The sequence below is a fragment of the Onychomys torridus genome, chromosome 22, assembly GCF_903995425.1.
Source record: "Onychomys torridus chromosome 22, mOncTor1.1, whole genome shotgun sequence".
In the NCBI taxonomy this organism is placed as follows: domain Eukaryota; kingdom Metazoa; phylum Chordata; class Mammalia; order Rodentia; family Cricetidae; genus Onychomys; species Onychomys torridus.
The window spans coordinates 17,273,201-17,295,013 of record NC_050464.1 but is presented as its reverse complement, the minus strand read 5'-3'; the positions used below and the strand labels follow the sequence as shown (position 1 = coordinate 17,295,013).

Here is a 21,813-nt window from a genome sequence, read left to right as displayed (position 1 = left end):
TGTTTGCAGCCTCAGCTGCTGGGCCTGCCTGAGTTAATCAAGGTAGGAACCCCAGTGAGGCCTCTGTGACTATGACTACACTCAGTTTCCACCGGCCTCTAGTCCACAATCGAGAATTTAATAAAAATACTCAGATACAAATACCTCGATCACTAGCCCCAAGCTAATAAGCCGTGTCCCTGGTTACTGCCCTGCGCAAGCTAGCAACTCCTCCAGATGGACACGATGTTGGAGTCCGTCAGAGCAGTGAGGTAGGTAAAGGCTGCATTGGCCACTACTGTGTTTACCATGGTCTTGGTCACTGGTTGGCCCAGTGCTACTGGCTGAGGCCACTTCAGGATCTGAGGGGAAAAAGAAGGCACTAGGCTCCTGCCTACCGAGCAGCAGCCCAAGGACACCAGGAAGGCTCCACAGGGTGCCCGCCAGTACCTGTGTCGGGGCCTGCAGAGCTGTTGCTGGAGGAGGCTGCTTTAGTAGGTGTTCAACATCGTAGATCCACACACTGCCTTCCTCATCCCCACACAGCACGAGGTGTTTGTCTGCCAGGACAAGTTGGGGCCTCAGATTGGGCTGGGGTCGGGGTGGGAAGAGGGAGTACCCACAGATGGGGTGGGCGGGCTCACCTGGACAGGTGCTGAGTGAGAAGTAAGCCAAATTGGTGGATGACCACTGCAGCCGGGCCAGGATGACCACAGGCAGTACAGACTGGCTGCTCCGGCCTGCCCATGTCTGCCTCCAGCTCCACAGGTAGATGGTGCCCTCTCCACTCCCTTTGGAGGCTGTAGGGAGAGATGTGAGCCCAGGCCGGTGGTCACCACAACCTCCCTGCTCCCCGATAGGTACCTCAGCACCCTTACAACGAAGTCCCAGCCCAGGCTCTCCCAGCTGGGCTCACTCACCCACAACATCTTCATTCACAAATGCTAGCCCGTCCACTCTTTGTCCGGACATCTCAGGGTCCTCAGAGAAGACTAAGTCCACTTCACATACCCTGCAGAACACATCAGCCTTACCCATGCACCAACAGCCACCTGCTCACCCAAGAGGCTGCCTGGTCCTTGGTCCAGAGAGCTTTAGCTTTGCCCCGAAGGGGAGCCAGCTGCTGGGTGTGTGATGGGATGGGAGCACAGTACTGGGGCTTGTCTTTCAGGACTGCAGGCCAGAAGGTGCTTTCGGTCCCCCCCACCCCCCACCTAAGGACAGAAAGGCTGTATAAAGGGAGGGTTCACTGACAAGATGGCTGAGTAAGTGAATGACTGCCATGCAAGCTTGGTGCCCCGGATTTAACCTCCATAATCTAGGTAATGGTGGAGAGAAAACCAAGTCCAGGAAGTCCTCTAACCTCTACATGTACCCCACCCATACACACACAGTGGCAAAAAACAAAACCTGAGCTGCATAGTGAGTTCCAGGCCATCCAGGGCTATACAGTGAGACCTGGTCTCAAAAATGCTGGGTGTGGTCTCATCTGAGGAGACATGGACCTTCTATTACAGAGGCGGCATCCTGGCATCTGCCCAGAGAGCAGACTCAGGGGCTAGGACACATCTGGATGGAACAGGAGACCATAAGGCATCGGGGTGGGCAGAATCTGGAGTGGGGAGGTAGCCAAGATAATTCCCAACTGTGATGAGCAGGGGAACCGGTATCCACAAGCAGCTGGCTGCTGCCCCTCTGAAAGCAGTTAGTCTTGTCAGCACCCTGGGCTGTTCCTTAGCTGAGACTGCCACTTATAAAGGATAGGTATGGGGTTGGGGTGGTAGAGTGCTTACTTAGCAAGCACAAGGCCCTGGGTTCAATCCTCAGCTCAAAAAAAAAAAAAAAAAAAAGATAGGCAAGTGTATTTAAGAGCTAATGGAGTGGCGAGATGGCTCAGTAGGTAAGGGTGCTTGCTGCTGAGCCTGGCAACATGAGTTCAATCCTGGGAACCACATGGAAGGAGAGCACCAACTCCTGCATGCCATCCTCTGAGCGCCACACACATGCTGTGACGTGTGTGCACTGTTACACAAGTCATTCAGTGCAATAACCTTTATTGCACAGAGAGGAAAGAACGCTAATGAGGATGGACCTGGGGGACAGGGAGTGTCCCTGAATTTCTTTGTTCTTTGGCACACACCTTTGATCCCAGCACTGGAGACTGAGGCAGGCAGATCTCTGAGTTTGAGGCCAGGCTGGTCTACAGAGCAAGTTCCAGGACAGCCAGGGATACACAAGGAAACCCTGTCACTCCCCACCGCCCCACCCACCCCCCAAAAAAAGCTAAATAAGGACAAGATGGCTTGGGTTGGCCACACTGCACAAACCCTGTGACCAGCTGGGATAGCTGGAACCCACGAGAAGATAGAGATTATGCTAACTAGAGATTGCTCAGGGGAGGGGGGCAGGCCCCCGTTCAGGCTTCCCAGATTGCTGGCTCTGAATAAAGGGACACTTTTAATATTCAAATCCCATCTTTACTCACGGGCTTCTGAGACAGCCAGGACAAACCAGATTCTGCTGGTACCACTGCCCAGAAAATTCAGTGCCCACTGCCTGGGAGCCTCACTCCTCAGTGACATTTCCATCTGCTGGGCCAAGGTGGGCCAGAGCTTTCCTAACTCCTGGCTGCACACTGCTGTCCTCCAGCAACTTCAGGCTCTGCAGAGCAGTTCTGAGAACTCCTCTATCAGTCCACCAGGCTGCACCGTCAGGACTCACCCCTTCCAAGTTTCTCCTGGGGCCTTACTTGGTTTTCAGACAAGAGCTCATGGAACCCAGACTAGCCTCCAACTCTCAGAGCTAAAGATGACCTTGAACTTCTGATGTTCTTGTCCTCTCAAGAGCTAACAGGCATGCACCACTGCACCTGGTACGTGGTGCTGGGAGCTTCATGCACGCTCAGCACTCATATTTACCGCTATGCCCTGAGGGCAGGACCCCTCTGCTGAGCACTCTCAGGGCTTTCCACGTGGGCAGATGAGCCACAAAGGTTCATCATCAAAGCTGCTTCCCTAGGTACACCCTACCTTTACCCTCCGTGAGCCCTGGGATACACCTCACTGTCCCTTCCTCACAGATGTGGACACCATGCTAGAGCAGGAGTCACACTGCTGAGATGCAGGACCAGGGCTCAGGCAGCTGTCTGCACCGTGGTGGTAAAAGGTGAAGAGAATAACCCCGGAACAGAGCTTCCAAGCAGCAGTGTGGTGTGCCCAGGGCCCACGTGAACCCAGCACACCCAGGCTTTGGGGCCCCGGCATCCCAGGCATCCTCACCTTTGCTTCTGGGGCTGGTCTAGCCGAATATCCCAACAGCTGCAGCCTCCCTCACAGCCAGCCAGCAGGAGGTCATCCGGGCAGGAGGCAACAGGGCAGAGACGCAAGGGGGTGGAGCTGCAGGTGAGTATGAGGAGCTGGCTGCCAACGTGAGTGTGGAAAACCATGAGCTGTGGGCCACCAACATCACCCTCAGCAGCCCGCCCCTCTCCGGGCCAGTCCACAGCCTCACCTAGCCCGGAATTTGTATTCTTGGTCGGGCGCCCCAATGTCCCAGAGGATGATCCGTTTGTCATAAGAGGCAGCTGAGGAGGGACGGGGGAAAGAGGTAGCCCTGAGAAGATTCCCATCCCCTTGCAGGATGAGTCTGTGAGGCAGGAAGGGCAGGCTGTGGCTAGGGCAAGAACTCATGGATCACAATCCTCACAGTCCTGCCTGAACCTAGAGTGCACAGCATCATCCATCTTTGTAGCACATCTGGAACCTTGGCTGGGCTCATCATACCCCAAGGGGCAGGATAATCTCCCCTGGTCCCAGGCAGAGGAACAGAAGAGCCCAAGTTGCTAGGAAACTTCAAGGCCACATAGCATGCTGAAATAGATATCCTCATTGGCCAAGAAGCTAATTCACTTCTGACCAAGGTCATCTGTGCCTAGCATCCTGTGAGTCCTGTCATCCCCCAAAAGAGACACAGGCCACCAGGCCAAAGACTGATGAGGAGAAAGCTCAGAGATGAGGGAGGGTCTTACTGAAGAGGTGGGTCTCATGGGTCTGGCTGAAGCTGAGGGTGGCAATGGCCTTCTTATGGGCCCGGATGACGCTGCAGCAGAAGCCCGCACGCACGTGGAGCAGCCGGACTATGCCCCGCAGGCCTGCAGCTGCCAGCATGTTCCAGCGCTTCTTGAGGCCTGCTTGGGTGACCACCGTCAGGGCTGTCCAGGCCACCGAGAAGAACTCCTGACCAGGGTGGAAGGAAATGGTCGTGAGCAGGAAACGAGTGGCCGCCAGCTTGCAGGGCTGGTCTGGAGCAGTGAGGCACAGTGACAGAGAAAAGCTCCCAGAGGGCTGTGGGTGGCTGAGGAGCCGGGGGAAGGGCTCAGAGGCAGGGCACTCTTAGTGGGCCCGAGACCCTGGGTTCCATCCCCACCAAAGTAATTCAAGTCACAGGAAATAGAGAACTTATCCTGGACCTCCAAGCTCAGGGCTCTTGTCCCAGGTCCCAGCTGTCTTCAGGAAGAGGGCCCTGGCACTCACCTCGCCTGGTACCTTGTATTTATGGAGTACGATGCCCGTCTGGCAGTCTATCACACAAACAGCCTCTCCGCCACATGTGGCCACAGTCTGGGACGTGGCCCCTGAGTGCCCTGTTTTATTGTATCAGCCACATAAACATCTTTTCTGTAAAGTTTCCCCCTATAGTCCCTCTTCCTAGCCTCCAGGACACTTATTATTATTATTATTATTATTATTATTATTATTATTTGCGGTACAGGGAATAGAACAGGACCTCACGTGCTAGGCGAGCACTGTACCACTATACTACATGCGCAGCCTTTTTACTTAAAAAAAAAAGTGGTTATGTACCTGTGTCATATGGGGGTATGTGCACGTAAGTGCAGGTGCCCCCAGAGGCCGGAAGAGGGCATCAAATTCCCTGGATCCGGTGTTAGTGGCAGTTGTGAGCCGCCCATGGTAGCTGCTAGGAACCAAACTTCAGTCCTCTATAAGAGCAGCAAGCACTCTTAGCCAGTGAGCATCTCTCTAGCCCTTCCTTTCTCTCTCTCTCTCTCTCTCTCTCTCTCTCTCTCTCTCTCTCTCTTTTGAGAGGGTTTCTCTGCATAGCCTTGGCTGTCCTGGAACTTGCTCTGTACACCAAACTGGCCTCGAACTCACAAAGACCCTCCTGCCTCTGTCTCCAGAATGCTGGGGTTAAAGGCGTGCACCTACTGCCCACTTTCAGCCCTTTCTTTCTACCCTAAGACCAATCTCATTGAATCTCCCAGGTATCTTTTCATCTCTGACTGCCACTGAACACTGAGCACCACTGTGTGGCCCGAGCCTCCCACTGCCCATCAGCCCCAGCACGCACCCTCCTCCCGGGCCGGCTCGAAGGCACAGCACCACAGCTGGGTCTCCAGGTCCTTAGGGCTGTTGTTTCTGCTGTGACACTGCAGGAAGTGCAGGGGTTCCAGGTGGAGGGCAGCCTGTGGGGGCAGAGGTGGTCATAGCTGCCCCTAGGCCTGCGCCCTCTGGCACCCTCCCCTTGCCACGTGGGGAGCTTACCTGGCCTCCATCCAAGTCCACAGGTCTGTCCTCCGTCTGAGCCGGTGGGGAGAAACACACTCGCTTGGTGGAAGGGAGGTCTAGTGGGAAATTATCTGGCCGTTTTGAGGCCACCTTTCTGGCCTGTGGAAAGTAGGGACTTGTGTCCATGCCCCAGGGGCTTCCTCCCTTGGCTACAGGTTGACCTACACCCTCAAAAATACGGAAAGCAAGAACTGAGCCACTGTTATGGGGGAACTTAGCCTGAGTTAGGGCTGGATACTTGAAATGTCTCCAAGGACCCAAAGGTTAAAAAGCTGCGTCACCAGCCCATGGGGCTACTCAGGAGTACAGTGTAGGTGAAGGGACGGAGGTCACTGGGAGGCATTCCTTTGAAAGGGACACCGGGACACTGGCTGCCATGAGATTCACAGACATCCTTGCTATGTGAACTCACAATATGGACAGCCCTGGAGCCAAGCAACTATGGACTGAGACCATAAACAAAACTACCCTTCCTTCTCGGAAGCCGATTGCTTTCAGTATGCTGTCACAGCAAGGGAACATACTTGGGCATCACCTGAGTTCACGTAGAAGACCCTCTGTGTTCTAGCTCACAAAGGCCTGGGACCCTCACAGCCGTGTGCAAACACACTCACCCTGAGCTTGGAGACAGCTGCAGCCTGTGGAGGCTCCTTTGGTACATTGGCTTCCTGTACCTCAGCCCCACCGGAGGCCACCAGTTTCTCAGCGATCATCCGCACCTGAAGGGGCCAGGCCTTCAGCTGAGCACAGTCTCAGTGCCCTTAGCCTCTCCCCTGACACCTGGTCACCAGGAGCTTGTTCCTCTCAAAGCCTCCCTGGGAACAAGGGCTACCTACCATTCCCTGACCCATCTCACTCCCCACTGCCCCCCAATCCATCAGAACCAGGGACTTCTCCAGGACAACTGGGAGCCAGGGAAGCCACCAACCCCTAGCACAATGTCCGTCCGTCGGCCCCCCCCCCCCCCCCCCAGTGACATACCCGCCATTGGGTGAACTCGCTGAGAGACTCAGGGCCATAATGCACATCTCTGACAGCAGACCTCACAAAGTCAGCTTGGAATTTGTCAGCTTCCTCTTCAGGGTTCACAGTGGCCATGAACTTCTTCCAGTGAGCTGTGACCTGGCATAGGAGGGACCAGATCCAGGCCGGCCCATGGGTCTCCTGGCCATACACAGCACCTCCAGCCTATCTCCTTCTGAGCACAAGGTGTGTTGGCTATCCTAGCTTCTGGAAGTTTCTGCAAGCACAGCCTCTTACTCTCTAGTAGCATAACCAAAGTCACATGAATTGAAACCAGCCTGGTTCAACTGGGCAGAGTGGTAATCCCAAAATTTGGGAAGCGGAGACAGAAGAGCCCTAGGCCATCTGGGCTATGCAGCAAGACCCTGTCTTAAAAATCCAGCTCATTGCAAAGTTCTAGCCTCCCTGCTGTGCACCTCAGAGACAGGGCCTCCAAACACAGGAAGCCACAGATCCATACTCAACCGTTCACCAGACTTGAGGCTGTCAGGGTAAGATCTCTGTTACACACCCCCAAAAATCCACTTCTGTCCCCCCTCAATCCCCTGCTGACGTGACCAAGGACCCCCCTTCCATCCACTTCCCATCATCCTCACCCTGTTGGTTAGCTCCCGATTTAGGTTTTCCACCTGTGAGCAGGTGGAGGCTGCATCCTTGCCATTGACCTTCCGTAGCTTGGGCAGGAGAAAGGAGACTTTCAGGTTGTCATTGACCTAAAGGATGGAAGAATAATTGAAAGCCAGGAGTAGTGGCCCATGCCTGTAATCCCAATATTCAGGGTGAATATGGTAGGAGTGTTTCAGGTTTGATGCCTGACTGGGATACACGGGAGGTGGAGACTGGTCTGGGTTACAAAGCAAGACTTTTGTTGTTGTTGTTGTTTTTTCGAGACAGGGTTTCTCTGTGTAGCTTTGCGCCTTTCCTGAAACTCACTCTGTAGCCCAGGTTGGCCTCAAACTCAGAGATCCACCTGCCTCTGCCTCCCGAGTGCTGGGATTAAAGGCGTGTGCCTCTACCACCTGGCCACAAAGCAAGACTTTGTCTCAAACTAGCAAAAGAACAAAAACCCAAACAGAGTGGGTACATAGCCAGATGAGAGACTGCTTTCATAGCATGCACAAAGTCCTACGTTTGATCCCCAGTACTGCATAAACCAGGCCTGGTGGGGCATGGCCAAAACTCAGGAAGTCAGAGGCAAGAGAATCAGAAGCTCAAGGCCATCCTTGGCTACACAGTTAGTTTGAAACCAGCCTGGGCTACATGAGACCCCCACCTCAAACAAAACGAAACCCAAAGGAAATAGCGAAGCCCGAGTCTGCCCCCAGAGTCCCGGTCCTTAGCATGGAGCTGGTCGGACCTCCCTCTCACCGTCAGGAAGGGGTTGCCTTCCAGGCTGAGCTCCTCGAGGTCTGGAAACTGGTGCAAGGCAGTGACGTCCCCCAGCTGGTTGTTGGTGCAGCGAAGGATGCGCAGATGGGACAGGCCCAGGTTGGCAGGCAGCGTCTCCAGCAGGTTGTTGGAGAGGTCAAGTTCCTTCAGCTGCTTCAGGCGCCCCAGGAGATTGGGGTCCAAGTGCTCTGACAGCAGCTCCAGCCCCGAGAGACTGCAGTGAGGGCAGAGGTCAAGAAAGCTCAGGAGGCTAGACCCTTTCACTAACCCCTCACCTGCCCCAGAGGGATTTGTACCCACCAATTTCTTATGGTGAAGAGTAAGCATGGGCTTATCTTTAGACTTGGCTAGCCTGGAACTCACTATGTAGACTAGGCTGGCCTCAAGACTCAAGAGATCCAATCCACAACTCATTGTGTAATCCAGGAAAGCCTTGAACTTACTCTCCTGCCTCTTAGCTCCAAGTGTTGGGGTGACAGGTGTGGGCCACCACTCGGGAGCAGTTCAGGTCATGACAGGGATGGAACCCTATGGAGACTCCGGCTTTGTGCATGTCAGACAAGCACCCTACACACTGAACTACATCTGCAGCTCTAGCCTCCCCCATTTTTAAAATTACATTTTTATTTATTATGGTGTGTCTGTGCATGTGTGTATGGTGTGTGTGTATATGGATGGGCACAGTCCAAGGTATGGGTAAGAAGGTCAGATTTAGGGAACTGGTTCTCTCCTTCAACTGTCTGGGTCCAAGGAATTGAACTCGGGCATGGTGACAGGCACCATTACCTAAAGAGTCATTTCTCTGGATCGACTTCCCTCCTTTGAAGAATCTTTTGTTACTGGACACCTTTATTTTGTTACTGGTGCACACCTTTAATCCCAGCATTTGGGAGGCAGAGACAGATGGATGGCTGTTTGTTCCAGGCCAGCCTGGCTTACAAAGGGAGTTCCAGGACAACCAGAGCTGTTACACAGAGAGACAGACCCTGTCTCGAAAAACCAAAAAAGTTTTCTTTTCGAGACAGGATCCTCCTGTAGCTCAGGCTAGCTTCCAACGCCCGACGTTTGTCTTGCGACGCGTCCTCGAGTGCTTAGATCTCCTAACGACTTTAGAACCTAAGGCCTCCAAGTTCCCTCTTAAATGCTTTTCCTCGTTCCTGCAGGCTCCTTCCGTGCTATCCCGGCTTCCTCAACATCCCAGTGAGTGCTCTGCAGTCTTTCCACCCTCCGCGGGGCTAAGGGAGCTCGATCCAGGTCCACCTGACTCCTGCCCGTATCGCCCGCATCTCCGTTAGGCGCGAGATACACAGGCTCGACCGGGGTCTGAATCCCCGCTAACCGAATAACCCGGACAGGCGGGGATGGGGAGGGGCCTGAGCCGCGGACCCCGCCCACCAGGCGACCCGGGAGGGGAAAGGACCCCGCAGGACCCCGCGCCCGGGATCCGCTTCAACCCCGCCAGCTCTTACTCCAGACTCCGGATCTTCCCCAGACTGTTGGTCTTGGGTCGCCCGCGTTGAAAGAGCAGCCGCTGAGTGAGGGGAGCCATGGGTGTCCGAGGGCTCAGCCGAACCCGCGCCTCCACGAAGTCCGGTCACTAACGCCCGCCCGCAGCCGCGGAGCCCAGGAGATGGCGCACAGCAAAACCTTGTAGAGTCCGTGGCGACCGGAAGGAAGCACAACGCCTGCCGCGCGCCCTGCCTCCTGCCTCTGCGCGCGAGGACTACAACTCCCAGCGGCCCCCGTGCCTCGCGCCTGCGCTCGGGCTGCTTGGAAGGCGCTATGGCGACTACCGCGGCCGCCGCTGCGGCGGCTGACTCCACTCCTTTGCAGGTTTGCGGCTGCAAGGGCATTCGGACCTGTCTTATTTGCGAGAGACAGCGCCACGGGTCCCCGCCCTGGCAGCGCTCCCCTCAGGTACGAGATGGAAAAAGAGTCAAACCCAGAAAAATCTATCCCTCTTAATGGGAAACTGAGGCCCAGGCTGGGATCAGAGCCTCACGGTAGGGGAGTTGCATGGAGCGCTCATAGCTTTGTTATTCACAGTAATCAAGGCGGACGGTTCCTAAGTGCCATCTGAAAAATGAATGGTTGATCGCGGAGTGCTGTTGCAGGTCGGGATTCCTGCATTTGAAATGCAAAGAGGCGGGAGACTCAGAAGTTTGTAGCCAACCTCAGCCACCCGGCAAGTTTGAGGAGTGATCTTCCAAGTAGGGAAGCGGCTATGAGACATCACCTCTTGACTTTAAGTGGGGAGTGGCGACAAACTTGGACTTAATACTTGGGGTGGTATGTTCTAGTTTTTTGTTTGTTTGGTTGGTTTTGGTTTTTTTGTTTTGTTTTTCGAGACAGGGTTTCTCTGTGTAGCCCTGGCTGTCCTGGAAATCACTCTGTAGACCAGGCTGGCCTCGAACTCACAGGGATTCACCTGCCTCTGCCTCCCGAGTGCTGGGATTCAAAGGCCACCACCGCCCCGCCCTGAAGGGTTTTAAAAGAACTCCTTTAAATTCAAGTTTTAGAAGGATCCTTGAGCGAGGAAGCTGGAAAGCCCATGGGGAGTCTCTCTGTTGGTGCTAACATGCCCAACATCTTGTGAAAAATGGTGTGGAATGCCTCACAAATAGACTGATCACATGACCCAGCATGTTCCTGGGTTTATATGCAAAAGATAGTTTTTTTTTTAGTTTCTTTCTTTGGTTAGAGGTCCAGGTGCCCCCCACCCTCCTTCCAAATGCTAAGATTACCGGCAAGTGTCACCATGTCTGGCTCATAGCAGTATTCACAGCAAACAAAGAGTGGACGCTACCTGAGTGTTTTTGTTTGTTTGTTTGTCGTTTTCTTCAAGACAGGGTTCCACTGTGTAGTTTTGGTGCCTGTCCTGGATCTTGTTCTCTAGACCAGGCTGGCCTTGAACTCACAGAGATCCGCCTGGCTCCGCCTCCCGAGTGCTGGGATTAAAGGTGTGTGCCACCGCCGCCGCCGCCAGGCCCTAGTGTTTAGTAACTGGTGACTTGAAGAGTAGACAGTGTGGTGCTGGCCTGTGATCTCAGTACTGGGGAGCAGGGAGCTAGAAGCCGGAGACTTGGGAGTTCAAAGATCACCGCAGCTACATAGCAAGTTTAAAACCAGACCGTGTCTCAAGGGAATAAAGGATAGACAGAGACACACAATAAACTGATGAATGAATGAAAAAAAAAAATCTGGGATATCTATACAGTAGGTTATTTTATAACCTTAGAAAGGAAGGAAATTCTGACATAATTACACATGGATTAACCTTGAGGATATGATGCTAAATAAAAAGCTAATCACTGGCTGGGGGTGTGGCTCAGTGGTAAAACACCTGTCTAGAATCCCCCAGTAAGGGGCTGGAGGTGTGGCTCAATGATAGAGCACCTGCCTAGAATCCCCCAGTGACGGGCTGGGGTGTGGCTCAGCAGTTAAGAACACATACTGCTCTTGCAAAGGACCTAAGTTTGGTTCCCAGCACCCAAATTAAGTGGATCACAACAGCCTTTATAACTCTAGCTACAAAGGGATCTGGAGCCCTCTTCTGGCCTCTAAGGGTACCTACATTCACATGTACATCGCCACACACAAATGCATACATAAAAATGTAATTTTTTTGGTTTTCCGAGACAGGGTTTCTCTGTGTAGCTTTGTGCCTTTCCTGGAACTCACTTTGTAGCCCAGGCTGGCCTGGAACTCACAGAGATCCGCTTGGCTCTGCCTCCCGAGTATTGGGATTAAAGGCGTGTGCCGTCACCACCCGGCAAAACGTAATTTATTGGGAAAAAAAAAAAAAGGATGAACCTGAAGGATGCCCCAGTGAAGAGGCTTGGGATATAACTCAGTGATAGAGAGTTTGCCTAACGTGCTGGGCCCCGAGTTCCATCTCCAATGCGAGCACACATACACATACACACACAGGTCCATCACAGCAGGACAGACATTGTGCAGTCTCTCTTACAGGAGGTATCTAAAGTAGTTAGAATGGTAGACACAGGAAGTAGAATGATGGGAGTCAGGTTCTGGGGGAGAAGAGAACGGGGAATTAGTGTTTAATGGGTGTCGGGTTTCAGTTTTGCAAAAAACACAAGTTATAGAAGTGGATGATGGTGGTGGTTATACACCAGGGTCCATGTACTTAACTCCCTGAACTGGATGGGGAGAATGGTTAAGACACGAAGTATGTTATGCATATCCTACAATTAAGCTTTTGGTGGTGGTGGTGGGGGTACTGGGGCTGGGTCTCATGTAGCCCACATTTACTATATAGTGAAAGATGACCGTGAACTCCTGATTATCCTGCCTCTACCTCCACACATGTATTTGGCAGTGCTGGGGATGGAACCCAGGGTTTCATGTATGCCAGGCAGGCATCTGAGCCCTTCTTTTTAAAATAACTTATTTTATAGGCATTGGCGTTTTTGCATGCATGTATGTCTGTGTGAGGGTTTCAGACCCCCCTGGAACTGCAATTACAGACAGTTGGGAGCTGCCATGTGGGGGCTGGGAATTGAACCCGGGTCCTCTGGAAGAGCAGCCAGTGTTTTTAATCCCTGAGCCATCCCTCCAGCCGCTACGCTGACCCTTTTTGAATGAGTTTCTGCTACTGCACCTCTCAGTCTCAGAGGAGGCAGGAGCTGGGCAGAGGAAGATGTGAATCTATGGCTAACAACATTCACTGCCCAACCCCTGGCCGCCCAGACCACAGCCTCAGGGCTAGCCTACTTCTTAAGACTCCTGATACAGCCCTCTGTCCTTTCATCCCCTGGACCCTGAGGGCAGGTGATACCCACAATGCCAAGGATATAGCGCTCACATCCCAGCCTAGGGCCAGTTCCTTCGACAACAAAGAGATGAAGTTGGGAATGAGAGTTCATTCTTGCTTCAAGGGGCTACAGGCCTGGGGCTGCATTCTGTCTGCGTCGCCCCAGGACTCCAGACACCTCTCCAAGTGGCTTCAGTCCCAACAAGAGCATTGATTGGCACCCTGGGTCAGAAGATCCTGGTGGCCTAAGGCACGTGTGGGTATTGTGGCTCTTTGGTGGTTCCAGATGCTTCTGTTTGGGGTATGTGTGTGCAGGTACATGGGTACACATGGAGGCCAGAGAACCACCCCAATACCCAACTCTGTTTTTTGAGACAGGGTCTCTTACTAGCCTAGAACTTGCCAAGTAGGCCAGTCTAGCTTGTCCTTGATCATGAGATCTGCCTCCCCCCTGTTCTGGGATTGCAAGCATGCATGACTGCACCTGGCTTTCTTCACGTGGGTTTTGGGGGGAATCAAACTCGGGTCCTTATACTTGCAAAGTAAGCACTCACTCACCCATCACGCAATCCCATCTCTGTCTTTTACAGAAAAAACACTGTTTCCTTTACTGCCCCGACACAGGCTGGGCCATGGGGCCTAAGGACTCTGACTTGGAAGGTTGGGCCTTCCCCTTCCCGGGAGTGACATTGATAAAGGACTTTGTGACCCCAGAGGAAGAGGCTGAGATGGTGCGTCTGATGGACAGTGACCCTTGGAAGCTCTCTCAGTCCGGGCGAAGGAAACAGGTATGGTGGCCCTAGCCGGGCCCAAGGGGCAGTCCCTTTGCCAGGGGCCCCTGACTATCTTCCATAGCCACACCCTAGGGATCTTTGGTAGGGAATGGGTGGCCAGTCACAGGGGGCGTGGGCTTCCTCATCAAGCAGGCCTGCCACCGTCTCTGCTGCTGTCTCCTTGGCTGGGAGATGATGCTAAGTTCTAGATGGGGATCTCCATCCTGCATGGCCACTACCGGCCCCCACCTGTCTCATGGCATCCCTTATCCCCTCACCCTCCTGTGTCAGGACTCCTGATAGGCCCTTAGGGACCGTACGCCCCTCCTCCTGTTGCTCCCCTTCCTCACTAGCTCCCCCTCACCCAGCTTCCACAGTCTAGTCAGTCCCTCTGGCAGCTGCAAAGGCACCCTTCACCCTTGGTTCCTGGCATCCGCGTTTGGTTAGCGCGCCGGCGACAGCAGCCAGCTGGAGGTTCCTTCAAGTTTCTCCCTGTGCTGGGACCGCCCCAGGCGCCCACTCTGCCTGCCCCTGACCTTGTACCCTCCCTGTCCCTTCTGTCTCCAAGAGGCCCCTCCCCCAACGCGGTCTCCTAGAACACAAGCTGTTCTTAAACTTGCTGTGTGGGTGAACTTCTGATCCCCCTGCCTCCACTTCACAAGTGCTGGGATTGTAGGCACTGCTACACTGGTGCTCGCTCGCTCTCTGTCTCTCTCTCTCTCTCTCTGTCTCTCTCTCTCTCTCTCTTTTCCTTCAAGACAAGGTCTCACTCTGTAGCCCAGCTGGCCTTGAACTCTAGAGTTTTCCTGCCTGAACTTTTAAGGTGCTGGAATTACATGCACGCACCAGCCACACCCTGGTTGTGGTTGGCATTTCTTTTCTCTCTCTCTCTCTTTTTTTTTCTCTCTCGGTTTTTCGAGACAGGGTTTCTCTGTGTAGTTTTGGAACCTTTCCTGGAACTCCCTCTAGAGGCGAGGCTGGCCTCGAACTCAGAGATCCACCTGCCTCTGCCTCCTGAGTGCTGAGATTAAAGGCGTGGGCCACCACCACCCCGCTATGGTTGGCATTTCTTACGCTGAGCCCCTTCTCCATTCCTTCCTGTCTCCACTCCAGGACTATGGCCCGAAAGTCAATTTTCGGAAGCAGAAGCTGAAGATGGCGGGCTTCCAGGGTCTCCCCAGCTTCAGCCAGAAGGTGGTTCGGAGAATGGGTCTCTACCCAGGGCTGGAGGACTTCCGGCCTGTGGAACAGTGTAATCTGGACTACAGCCCAGAGCGGGGCTCGGCCATCGACCCCCACCTGGATGACGCCTGGCTGTGGGGCGAGCGGCTGGTGAGCCTCAGCCTCCTGTCGGCCACTGTGGTGTCCATGTCCCGGGAGGCCCCTGGCAGCCTGCTGCTCAGCTCGGCCCCCGCCCTCGGACCGGATGCTTTGAAGGGCAGCATTGTGGCCCCTAGCAGGTCTGTCCCCTGCCAGGAGGTGGAAGTAGCCATCTCGGTACCCTGCCGCTCCCTGCTGGTGCTCACAGGAGCCGCGCGGCACCAGTGGACACACGCCATCCACCGCAGACACATCCAGGCCCGTCGGGTCTGCGCCACCTTCAGAGAGCTGTCCAGTGAGTTCCTGCCTGGAGGGAAGCAGCAGGAACTGGGACAGGAGCTGCTGCAGGCCGCTCTCTCCTTCCAGGGAAGGCCTGTGTGAGCACATCCTGGCACAAGAGCTGGCACTGGCCTGGCCGGAAACATGGCTCCAGCACGACCATCGGGGAGCGAGCCCTGAGGTCTCTCCACAACTCATTCTGCCCTGGATGTCACTCTGTAGACCAGGCTTAGCCTCAAACTCAGAGATCCGCCTGCCTCTGCCTCCCGAGTGCTGGGATTAAAGGCTTGGGCTACCACTCCCTGGCCTAGACCGGCCTTGAGTTCCCTATATAGCCAAGGATTATTTTGAACTCCTGATCCTCCTGCCTCTACCTCCTGAATGCTGGGATTTGGCTCAGGGTTTTTTTGTTTTGTTTTGGTTTGGTTTGGTTTGGGTTTTTTTTTTTTTTTTTTTTTTTTTTTTGGTACTGGGATAGAACCCAGGGTTTCCTGCTTGCTAAGCAAGTACTCAGCCAACTACCGACTCTTTGGGGTTTTTGAGACAAGGTCTCATGTGGACCAGATGGGCCTGGAACTCAGGATGCAGCCTGGCTTTGAACTCGCCATCCTCCTCCCTCAGCCTCCCAAGTGCTGGGATGACAGCCCAGTGGCTAGGTTTTCTGAGGAGCCATGTGACCCCTGATGTCACAAACATCACATACCCTGCCCGGAGCTGGTTCTGACGGGCCTGGATCTTGGCTGCTCTTTGGGTTAATTTGTCATAGTTTGGAGGGATTCAGTCTTTAAAAACCTTGGTATTTGGGAGAAGCAAGATGGCTCCGTGGATAAAGGTGCTTGCCACCAAGCCTGACCGCCTGACTCAGTCTTTGGAATCTACATGGTGGAGGCAGGGAGACAATCCCTGGAAGTTGTCCTCTGACCTCCACATATGCATTACCTCTCCGATGAGATTTATAATAAAGGAGAAAAAGGAAACCCCTTGTTCCCATGTGAGATGGCTCTCTCCTTTCTCCAGCTCAGTGTGAAGGAGTTGCAGTTACATGTTTTGTTTTAAGACAGGGTCTCACTGTGTAGTCGTGGCTGGTTTGGAACTCTGTAGACCAGGCTGGCCATGAACTCAGAGGTTCTTCTGCCTCTGCCTCTGAGTAAGTACTGGGATTAAAGATATGCACCATTCCACCATGCCCAACCCTTTTTCCTCTCCATTTGTAGCCCAGGCTAGCCTCAAACTCTCAAACTTTGACCATGCAGGTCCCAGGGATCAAACTTAATTTTTTAAATTACGTTTATTTATTTATTTATAGGAGTAGAGCAATTGGGGGGTGATGGTGCACACTTTAATCCTAGCACTTGGGAGGCAAAGGCAGGCAGATCTTGGAGTTCTAAATCAGCCTGGTCTACAGAGAGCCAGGGCTGTACAGAGAAACCAAAAACTAATAACCAAAAAAAAAAAAAAAGAAGAAGAAGAAGAAATTGCTGAGCAAGGCACACTCTGTTCAGCCATAGCACTCATATGAAGAGGAGAAGACAGGCGGGCCAAGATGGATGATGGAGGTGTGTGGCTGGCCTGCATGACAGCCCTCTATCCTGAGGCTTTGGAGACAGAACACCCCATCCTGTGCTTCCAGGAAAGGGTCACAGTCAGCCCTGGGTTTTTTGTTTTTTGTTTTGGAGCTGAGGATTGAACCCAGGGCAAGTGCTCTACCACTGAGCTAAATCCCCAACCCTTGGTTTGTTTTTATGATACCAAATTTTGGGGCATTATACAGGTTGCCATATGTGTGTGGGTATCTGGAGGCTAGATGTCAACAACTCTGGTTCTTTATTACATTATTATTATTATTTTGGGTTTTTTTGAGGCAGGGTTTCTCTGTGTAGCCCTGGCTGTCCTGGAGTTCACTCTGTAGACCAGGCTGACCTTGAACATGGAGACCCACCTGTCTCTGCCTCCCAAGAGCTGGGATTAGAGGTGTGTACCACCGCCGCCTTACTACATTTCTTTATTTATCTTGGTGTGTGTGTGTTATGCACAGGGTCAGAGGACTGTTTGAGTGAGTCAGTTTTCTCCTTTCCTTGTGTTGGTTCTGGGACTTGAACTCGGGTCATTACTTGGCAGCACAGACCTCCGCCATCTGAGCCATGCTGCTACCATTGTTCAGGTACCACACACTTTGTTTGTAAAACAGAGTCTCATTTGCCTGGAACTCTCCAAGTAGGCTGAGCTGGTCGGCATGAGCACAGGAACCCGCCTGTCCTCTTGTCCCCAGCTCTGGAGTTCCACCTCCCCCGTATGCAGCTCTGAGCTCTGGCAATTGAATGCAGGTCCTTATGCTTGTAGGCCAAGTTCTTTAATTCTTATTTTAATTTTATAAATTATCGTACTTTGTTTTGTGTGTGTTTTGCATGCATATATTGTCTCTACCGTATGTGTGCACGACCCACAGGGCCCAGAAGACGGCATTAGATTCCCTGGACCTGGAGTTACAGACTTTTGTGAGCCTCTTTGTGGGTGCCGGGAATCAAACCCAGGTCCTCTGGAAGGGCAGCCAGTGCTCTAACTACAGAGCCATCTCTTCAGTCCCAACAGCTCTGTTCTTTCTAATACCTCTGAGAACTAGCTGAGAGTTGGGGACTATCTAGGAAGTCTGTACTAGGCACTGAGTCACAGGCCATGCCTGAAGAGAACTCTAAAAAGACCCTGTAAGAGGCAGCTTAGTTCCCTACTGATTCAGTGAGCTTAGGGCCCAACAGAATGAACAGGTTTCTAGACTACCATGACTGCTGCCCCTGCATCCTCTGATGCAGAGTATCATGAGGGTGTTGGGGTGTGGCTCAGTGGTAGAGTACCTGCCTAGAATCCCCCAGTGAGGAGCTGGGGTGTGACTCAGTGGTAGAGCATCTTCCTAGAATCCCCCACTGAGGAGCTGGGGTGTGGCTCAGTGGTAGAGCACCTGCCTAGAATACCCCAGTGAGGGGCTGGGGTGTGGCTCAGTGGTAGAGCACCTGCCTAGAATACCCCAGTGAGGGGCTGGGGTGTGGCTCAGTGGGAGAGCCCCTGCCTAGAATCCCCCACTGAGGAGCTGGGGTGTGGCTCAGTGGTAGAGCACCTGCCTAGAATCCCCCAGTGAGGGGCTGGGGGCGTGGCTGAGCTATAAAAGATTGCTTGTCTTGTCTGTGGTGGGCTCCTGAGGATGGAGGCTTGAATGAGTTATTACCCGTGTGGCCCCTCACTGCATATGTAATAAAACGTTTCTCCCCAGCCGTGCCTGGTGCCTAGTGGCTGGCTCTGTCCTCTGGTCCTCAGGCAAGTTTATTAGGATACACAGTGTATCACCACAGCTAACTGTCCAGCTCCCAGTCAAGTCAGACACTATGTCTCAACCAAAGGTAATGTCCAAGGAGGCACCTGGAGCTGACCTCTGGCTTCCACAGCAGGTATATGTGCATGCACATGCGTGCACACACACACCCCAAAAAGAAAAAAAAAAATCTTTCCTAGGAAGGACCTCTGTGTCTGGGCAACTTCTCCAAACAGAGTTTCTTGTTGGTTGGTGACCCCAGTGGGTGACCTGGGTAGTGGCTCCAGAGCCATAGGGACCCAAGTAACCAACACCTCAGGGGCTCCTCTTCTAGAAGCCTGTGGAATCTAGCTGACCTTGTCCAGATGGGTTCTGGTGAGCACAGCCACCCACATGGGACCTGCCCACTCCCACCCTCCACACACACTCCTTCAGAAAGGAAGCTAGGAAGTGGTACCGCTGCCAAGTACGAGGCTCTCTCGGGTTCAGTTGACAGGGACCTCACTCAGTGTATGCCTGGGTCCCAGCAGCCTGCCTGTCCATCCTAGAAGGCCCCGTGCCCATTCCGCCCCTGAGCGTGACCAGCAATAAAAGACGATGCATATGCTGGGCAGTGGTGGTGCACACCTTTAATCATCCCAGCCCTGGGGAGGAAGAGGCAAGCGGATCTCTGAGTTCGAAACCAGCCTGGTCTATAGAGCGATTTCCATGTAAGTCTCCAAAGCTACACAGTAAAACCTTGTCTTGGGAGGGAAAAAAAAAGCGATGCACAGATAAAGAGGTCTCATGCCAGGACTGAGGGTGTAGCAAGGAACTGAGATGGACCCTCTGAACATACTTCTCAAAAGCACAGGGTTTGGAAAAGCTTTATCCATTTATTCAGTTCAATCCAGAGCAACTGCTAAAACATCCCCACACAGGACAGGCGTTACCTACAGTGTCCGGCAGATAGAGTGACACAGAATGAGTCTTGAGCCCTTTGGGCTCCTGTAGTTAGTTCTCAGTAGACCTTCCTGGGAGACACTAATCACATTCTGCCTTTGAAGTTTCTTAACTAGAAACGCTTGAACTTGGAGACTTTGCGGTCAAGGGTACGGGGAGACCGTATGCCGTGTTGGGAAGGGTCACGGTGTGTCTGAGGACTCTGGTCCCTTGAGCACCAGGAAGGACTGCATCTTGGATAGATGAAATTAGGACAAGCCTGTGCAGGCCGGCCCCAGGGGGCCCTAGCCATGTGACTGGTTAGAACGAGATTTGAAATCAGGTTATGCCTCCAGAAAGCCAACTTCCAGCCTTCAGCCTGCCCTGCCGGCTTCTGCCACTGTGCCCTCCAACTCCTGACAAAGCTCTGGGACGACCCTGTGACTCCTGCCCGCCGGGGACCCCATGCGCAGTCAGTTACCTCTGTTCACACACACACATGGCTGTCCCATGCTTTGGCACTGGGAAAACCAAACACGAGAGCCTGAAGAATTACAGGACTTATACACAGCGTTAAGTGCCAGGCATTCCAAGAGCTGAGGCACCAAATGGTCTCAGAAAATGGGTGGGAAGAATGGGCCCAATGTCCAACAGGAACCCCCTCGTTTTATTTTGTGTGTGTGTATATGTACACATGTGGGTGCCTGCAGAGGCCAGAAGAGGGCACTGGATCCTCTGGAACTTGAGTTATAGGCAGTTGTGAGCTGCCTTATGTGCATGCTGGGAACTGAACTCTGGTCCTCTGCAAGAGCAGTAGGTTTCCTAACCACTGAGCCATCTGCAGGCTCCCCTTTCTCTCCCCTCTCCCCCCTCCCAACTTTTTGATACAGAGTCTGACCAGTCTAGGCTGGCTTTGAACTCCTGACCCCTCCAGCCTTCACCTCCTGAATGCCGGGATTACAGATGTATCCCACCATGTTTGGTTTATGTGATTCGAGATCAAACTAGGGCTTCACGTATGCTAGGCTACTACAAACTGAGCTACATCCTCAGCTTCAACACGGTGTTTCAAATGGTGCCCAGCAGTGGGAGATGCTCATTCCAAAAGACCATCTTGTCTTTTACGTGCTGGGGGACACATGTCCCATCTTTTTTTTTTTTTTTTTTTGAGCTGAGGATCGAACCCAGGGCCTTACGCTTGCTAGGCAAGTGCTCTACCACTGAGCTAAATCCCCAAACCATGTCCCATCTTATAGTGATTACAATATTCCATTATTTTTCTTACTATACTTTTCTGTGTGTAGGTCAGAAGATGGGGACTGAACTCACGTCTCCAGGCTTGGAGACAAGCGCCTTTACCCACTGTGCCATCTTGCCCACCCATGATTCTAGCGTGCTTCAGAAAAAAAAAAAAAAAAATCAAACTAAGCTGGACTTACCAAAGACCCCAGGAAAGCACAGAGGTCTGAGACCTCAAGGGACCTCAAGACAGCTGTCTTGAGGAAGGGTATTGAAGGACACACCTTTGAAAGACAGAGGGCACTTTCTTGGTTCACAGGACACCAAGTCCTACTTCCCCAAAGATGTCACAGTTCACAAGGAAGATCCTCCACAAGGCTCCCCAGGGCTCCATGTGTTGAAGATTATGCTCAACAGTGTGACCCATTTCCAGAAACTACAGATGGGCCCTCCTGGATCCCACAGCACCAAATCCAGACTCCAGAGACTGAGCTCTTGTAAGAATCGGAAGTGGTACTTGCAGGAGCCCAGTGGCCATTTACATCCAGAGGAAGAGATGGACGCCTTCTCTGGGTAACACTGCAGAAATGGGTAAACACGGTGTGCCCGCAGTTCCCACGCGAGCTGGCGCTGACTGCAGGGTATAGATGACAACACCAGCTGGACTGCCTGTCGTGACAATGCCAAACTCATGCACAGCTGTGCAAACACGGGGGCGGCAGGGACCAGCACTGAGTGTCCTGGCAGGACCAGCAGCAGGGTGGTGAGGTCCCTCTTCTCTGCAGTGGATGGGGCTTAGCACAAGGAATATCTGCCTATGCTAGGCTGGGCCAGGCCCCTGCCCCACCCACAGGCCAGGCCTGGCTCACTGCTATGCTAAAACAGGAAGTCCCTTGAGGTTATCCTCTCAACAACATCTAGGGGCCACAGGCCACAGGGAGCTGAGCTGGCCGGTCTCTGAGATGGTGCCCCAGATTGTGTTGACACAGTCCACAGGGGTAGCTGGCTGTGAGCTAAGAGGTGGCTAAGAGGTGGACACCTCTGAATGGGAGAGCCTGCTGCCTGTGGTATGTGTGCGTGTGTGTGTGTGTGTGTGTGTGTGTGTGTGTGTGTGTGTGTGTGAGAGAGAGAGAGAGAGAGAGAGAGACCATCTCTGACCTCAGTGACCTGGTGGTGGTGGTGGGCTCTAGGACATTTCTCCTTAACCCTGCCAGGCCTCCCACACTGGGT

General features: G+C 53.2%; 2 protein-coding genes across 4 annotated transcripts; one reads left to right on the top strand and one right to left on the bottom strand.

Annotated features, from left to right (window-relative positions):
* Positions 1 to 97: 97 nt before the first annotated feature.
* Lrwd1 (leucine rich repeats and WD repeat domain containing 1) lies at positions 98 to 9,709 on the bottom strand. Its single transcript, XM_036171991.1, has 15 exons — positions 9,446 to 9,709; positions 7,956 to 8,190; positions 7,184 to 7,300; positions 6,546 to 6,686; positions 6,179 to 6,283; positions 5,541 to 5,663; positions 5,347 to 5,461; positions 4,512 to 4,621; positions 4,007 to 4,214; positions 3,490 to 3,562; positions 3,258 to 3,398; positions 900 to 991; positions 624 to 779; positions 430 to 539; positions 98 to 341 (listed from the first exon to the last, which is right to left on the bottom strand). The coding sequence occupies exons 1-15, from the start codon at positions 9,523 to 9,525 to the stop codon at positions 201 to 203; spliced, it is 1,947 nt and encodes a 648-aa protein (XP_036027884.1). The 5' UTR covers positions 9,526 to 9,709; the 3' UTR covers positions 98 to 200.
* On the top strand, positions 9,683 to 15,518 carry Alkbh4 (alkB homolog 4, lysine demethylase). 3 transcript variants are annotated; one of them, XM_036171993.1, is made up of 3 exons: positions 9,683 to 9,893; positions 13,341 to 13,538; positions 14,637 to 15,518. In XM_036171993.1, exons 1-3 carry the CDS (start codon positions 9,759 to 9,761, stop codon positions 15,222 to 15,224), a joined length of 921 nt encoding a protein of 306 aa, XP_036027886.1. In that variant the 5' UTR covers positions 9,683 to 9,758; the 3' UTR covers positions 15,225 to 15,518. The 3 variants fall into 3 exon arrangements, with proteins under 3 accessions (XP_036027886.1, XP_036027888.1, XP_036027887.1); XM_036171995.1 differs by having other exon boundaries at positions 9,837 to 9,893; positions 13,375 to 13,538; XM_036171994.1 differs by lacking the exon at positions 9,683 to 9,893 and adding an exon at positions 9,900 to 10,265.
* Positions 15,519 to 21,813: the final 6,295 nt, after the last annotated feature.

Bases quoted from the DNA above. Each gene is read 5' to 3' on its own strand.
- Lrwd1 (XM_036171991.1), bottom strand. From the start codon at position 9,525: ATGGCTCCCCTCACTCAGCGGCTGCTCTTTCAACGCGGGCGACCCAAG. The intron at 5,664-6,178 runs GTGAGTGTGTTT...TACTTTCCACAG, and splicing joins CAGCTGTCTCCAAGCTCAGG to GCCAGAAAGGTGGCCTCAAA. The intron at 4,215-4,511 runs GTGAGTGCCAGG...CACCCTGGTCAG, and splicing joins AATACAAGGTACCAGGCGAG to GAGTTCTTCTCGGTGGCCTG.
- Alkbh4 (XM_036171993.1), top strand. From the start codon at position 9,759: ATGGCGACTACCGCGGCCGCCGCTGCGGCGGCTGACTCCACTCCTTTG. The intron at 9,894-13,340 runs GTACGAGATGGA...TGTCTTTTACAG, and splicing joins CCTGGCAGCGCTCCCCTCAG to AAAAAACACTGTTTCCTTTA. The intron at 13,539-14,636 runs GTATGGTGGCCC...TCTCCACTCCAG, and splicing joins AGTCCGGGCGAAGGAAACAG to GACTATGGCCCGAAAGTCAA.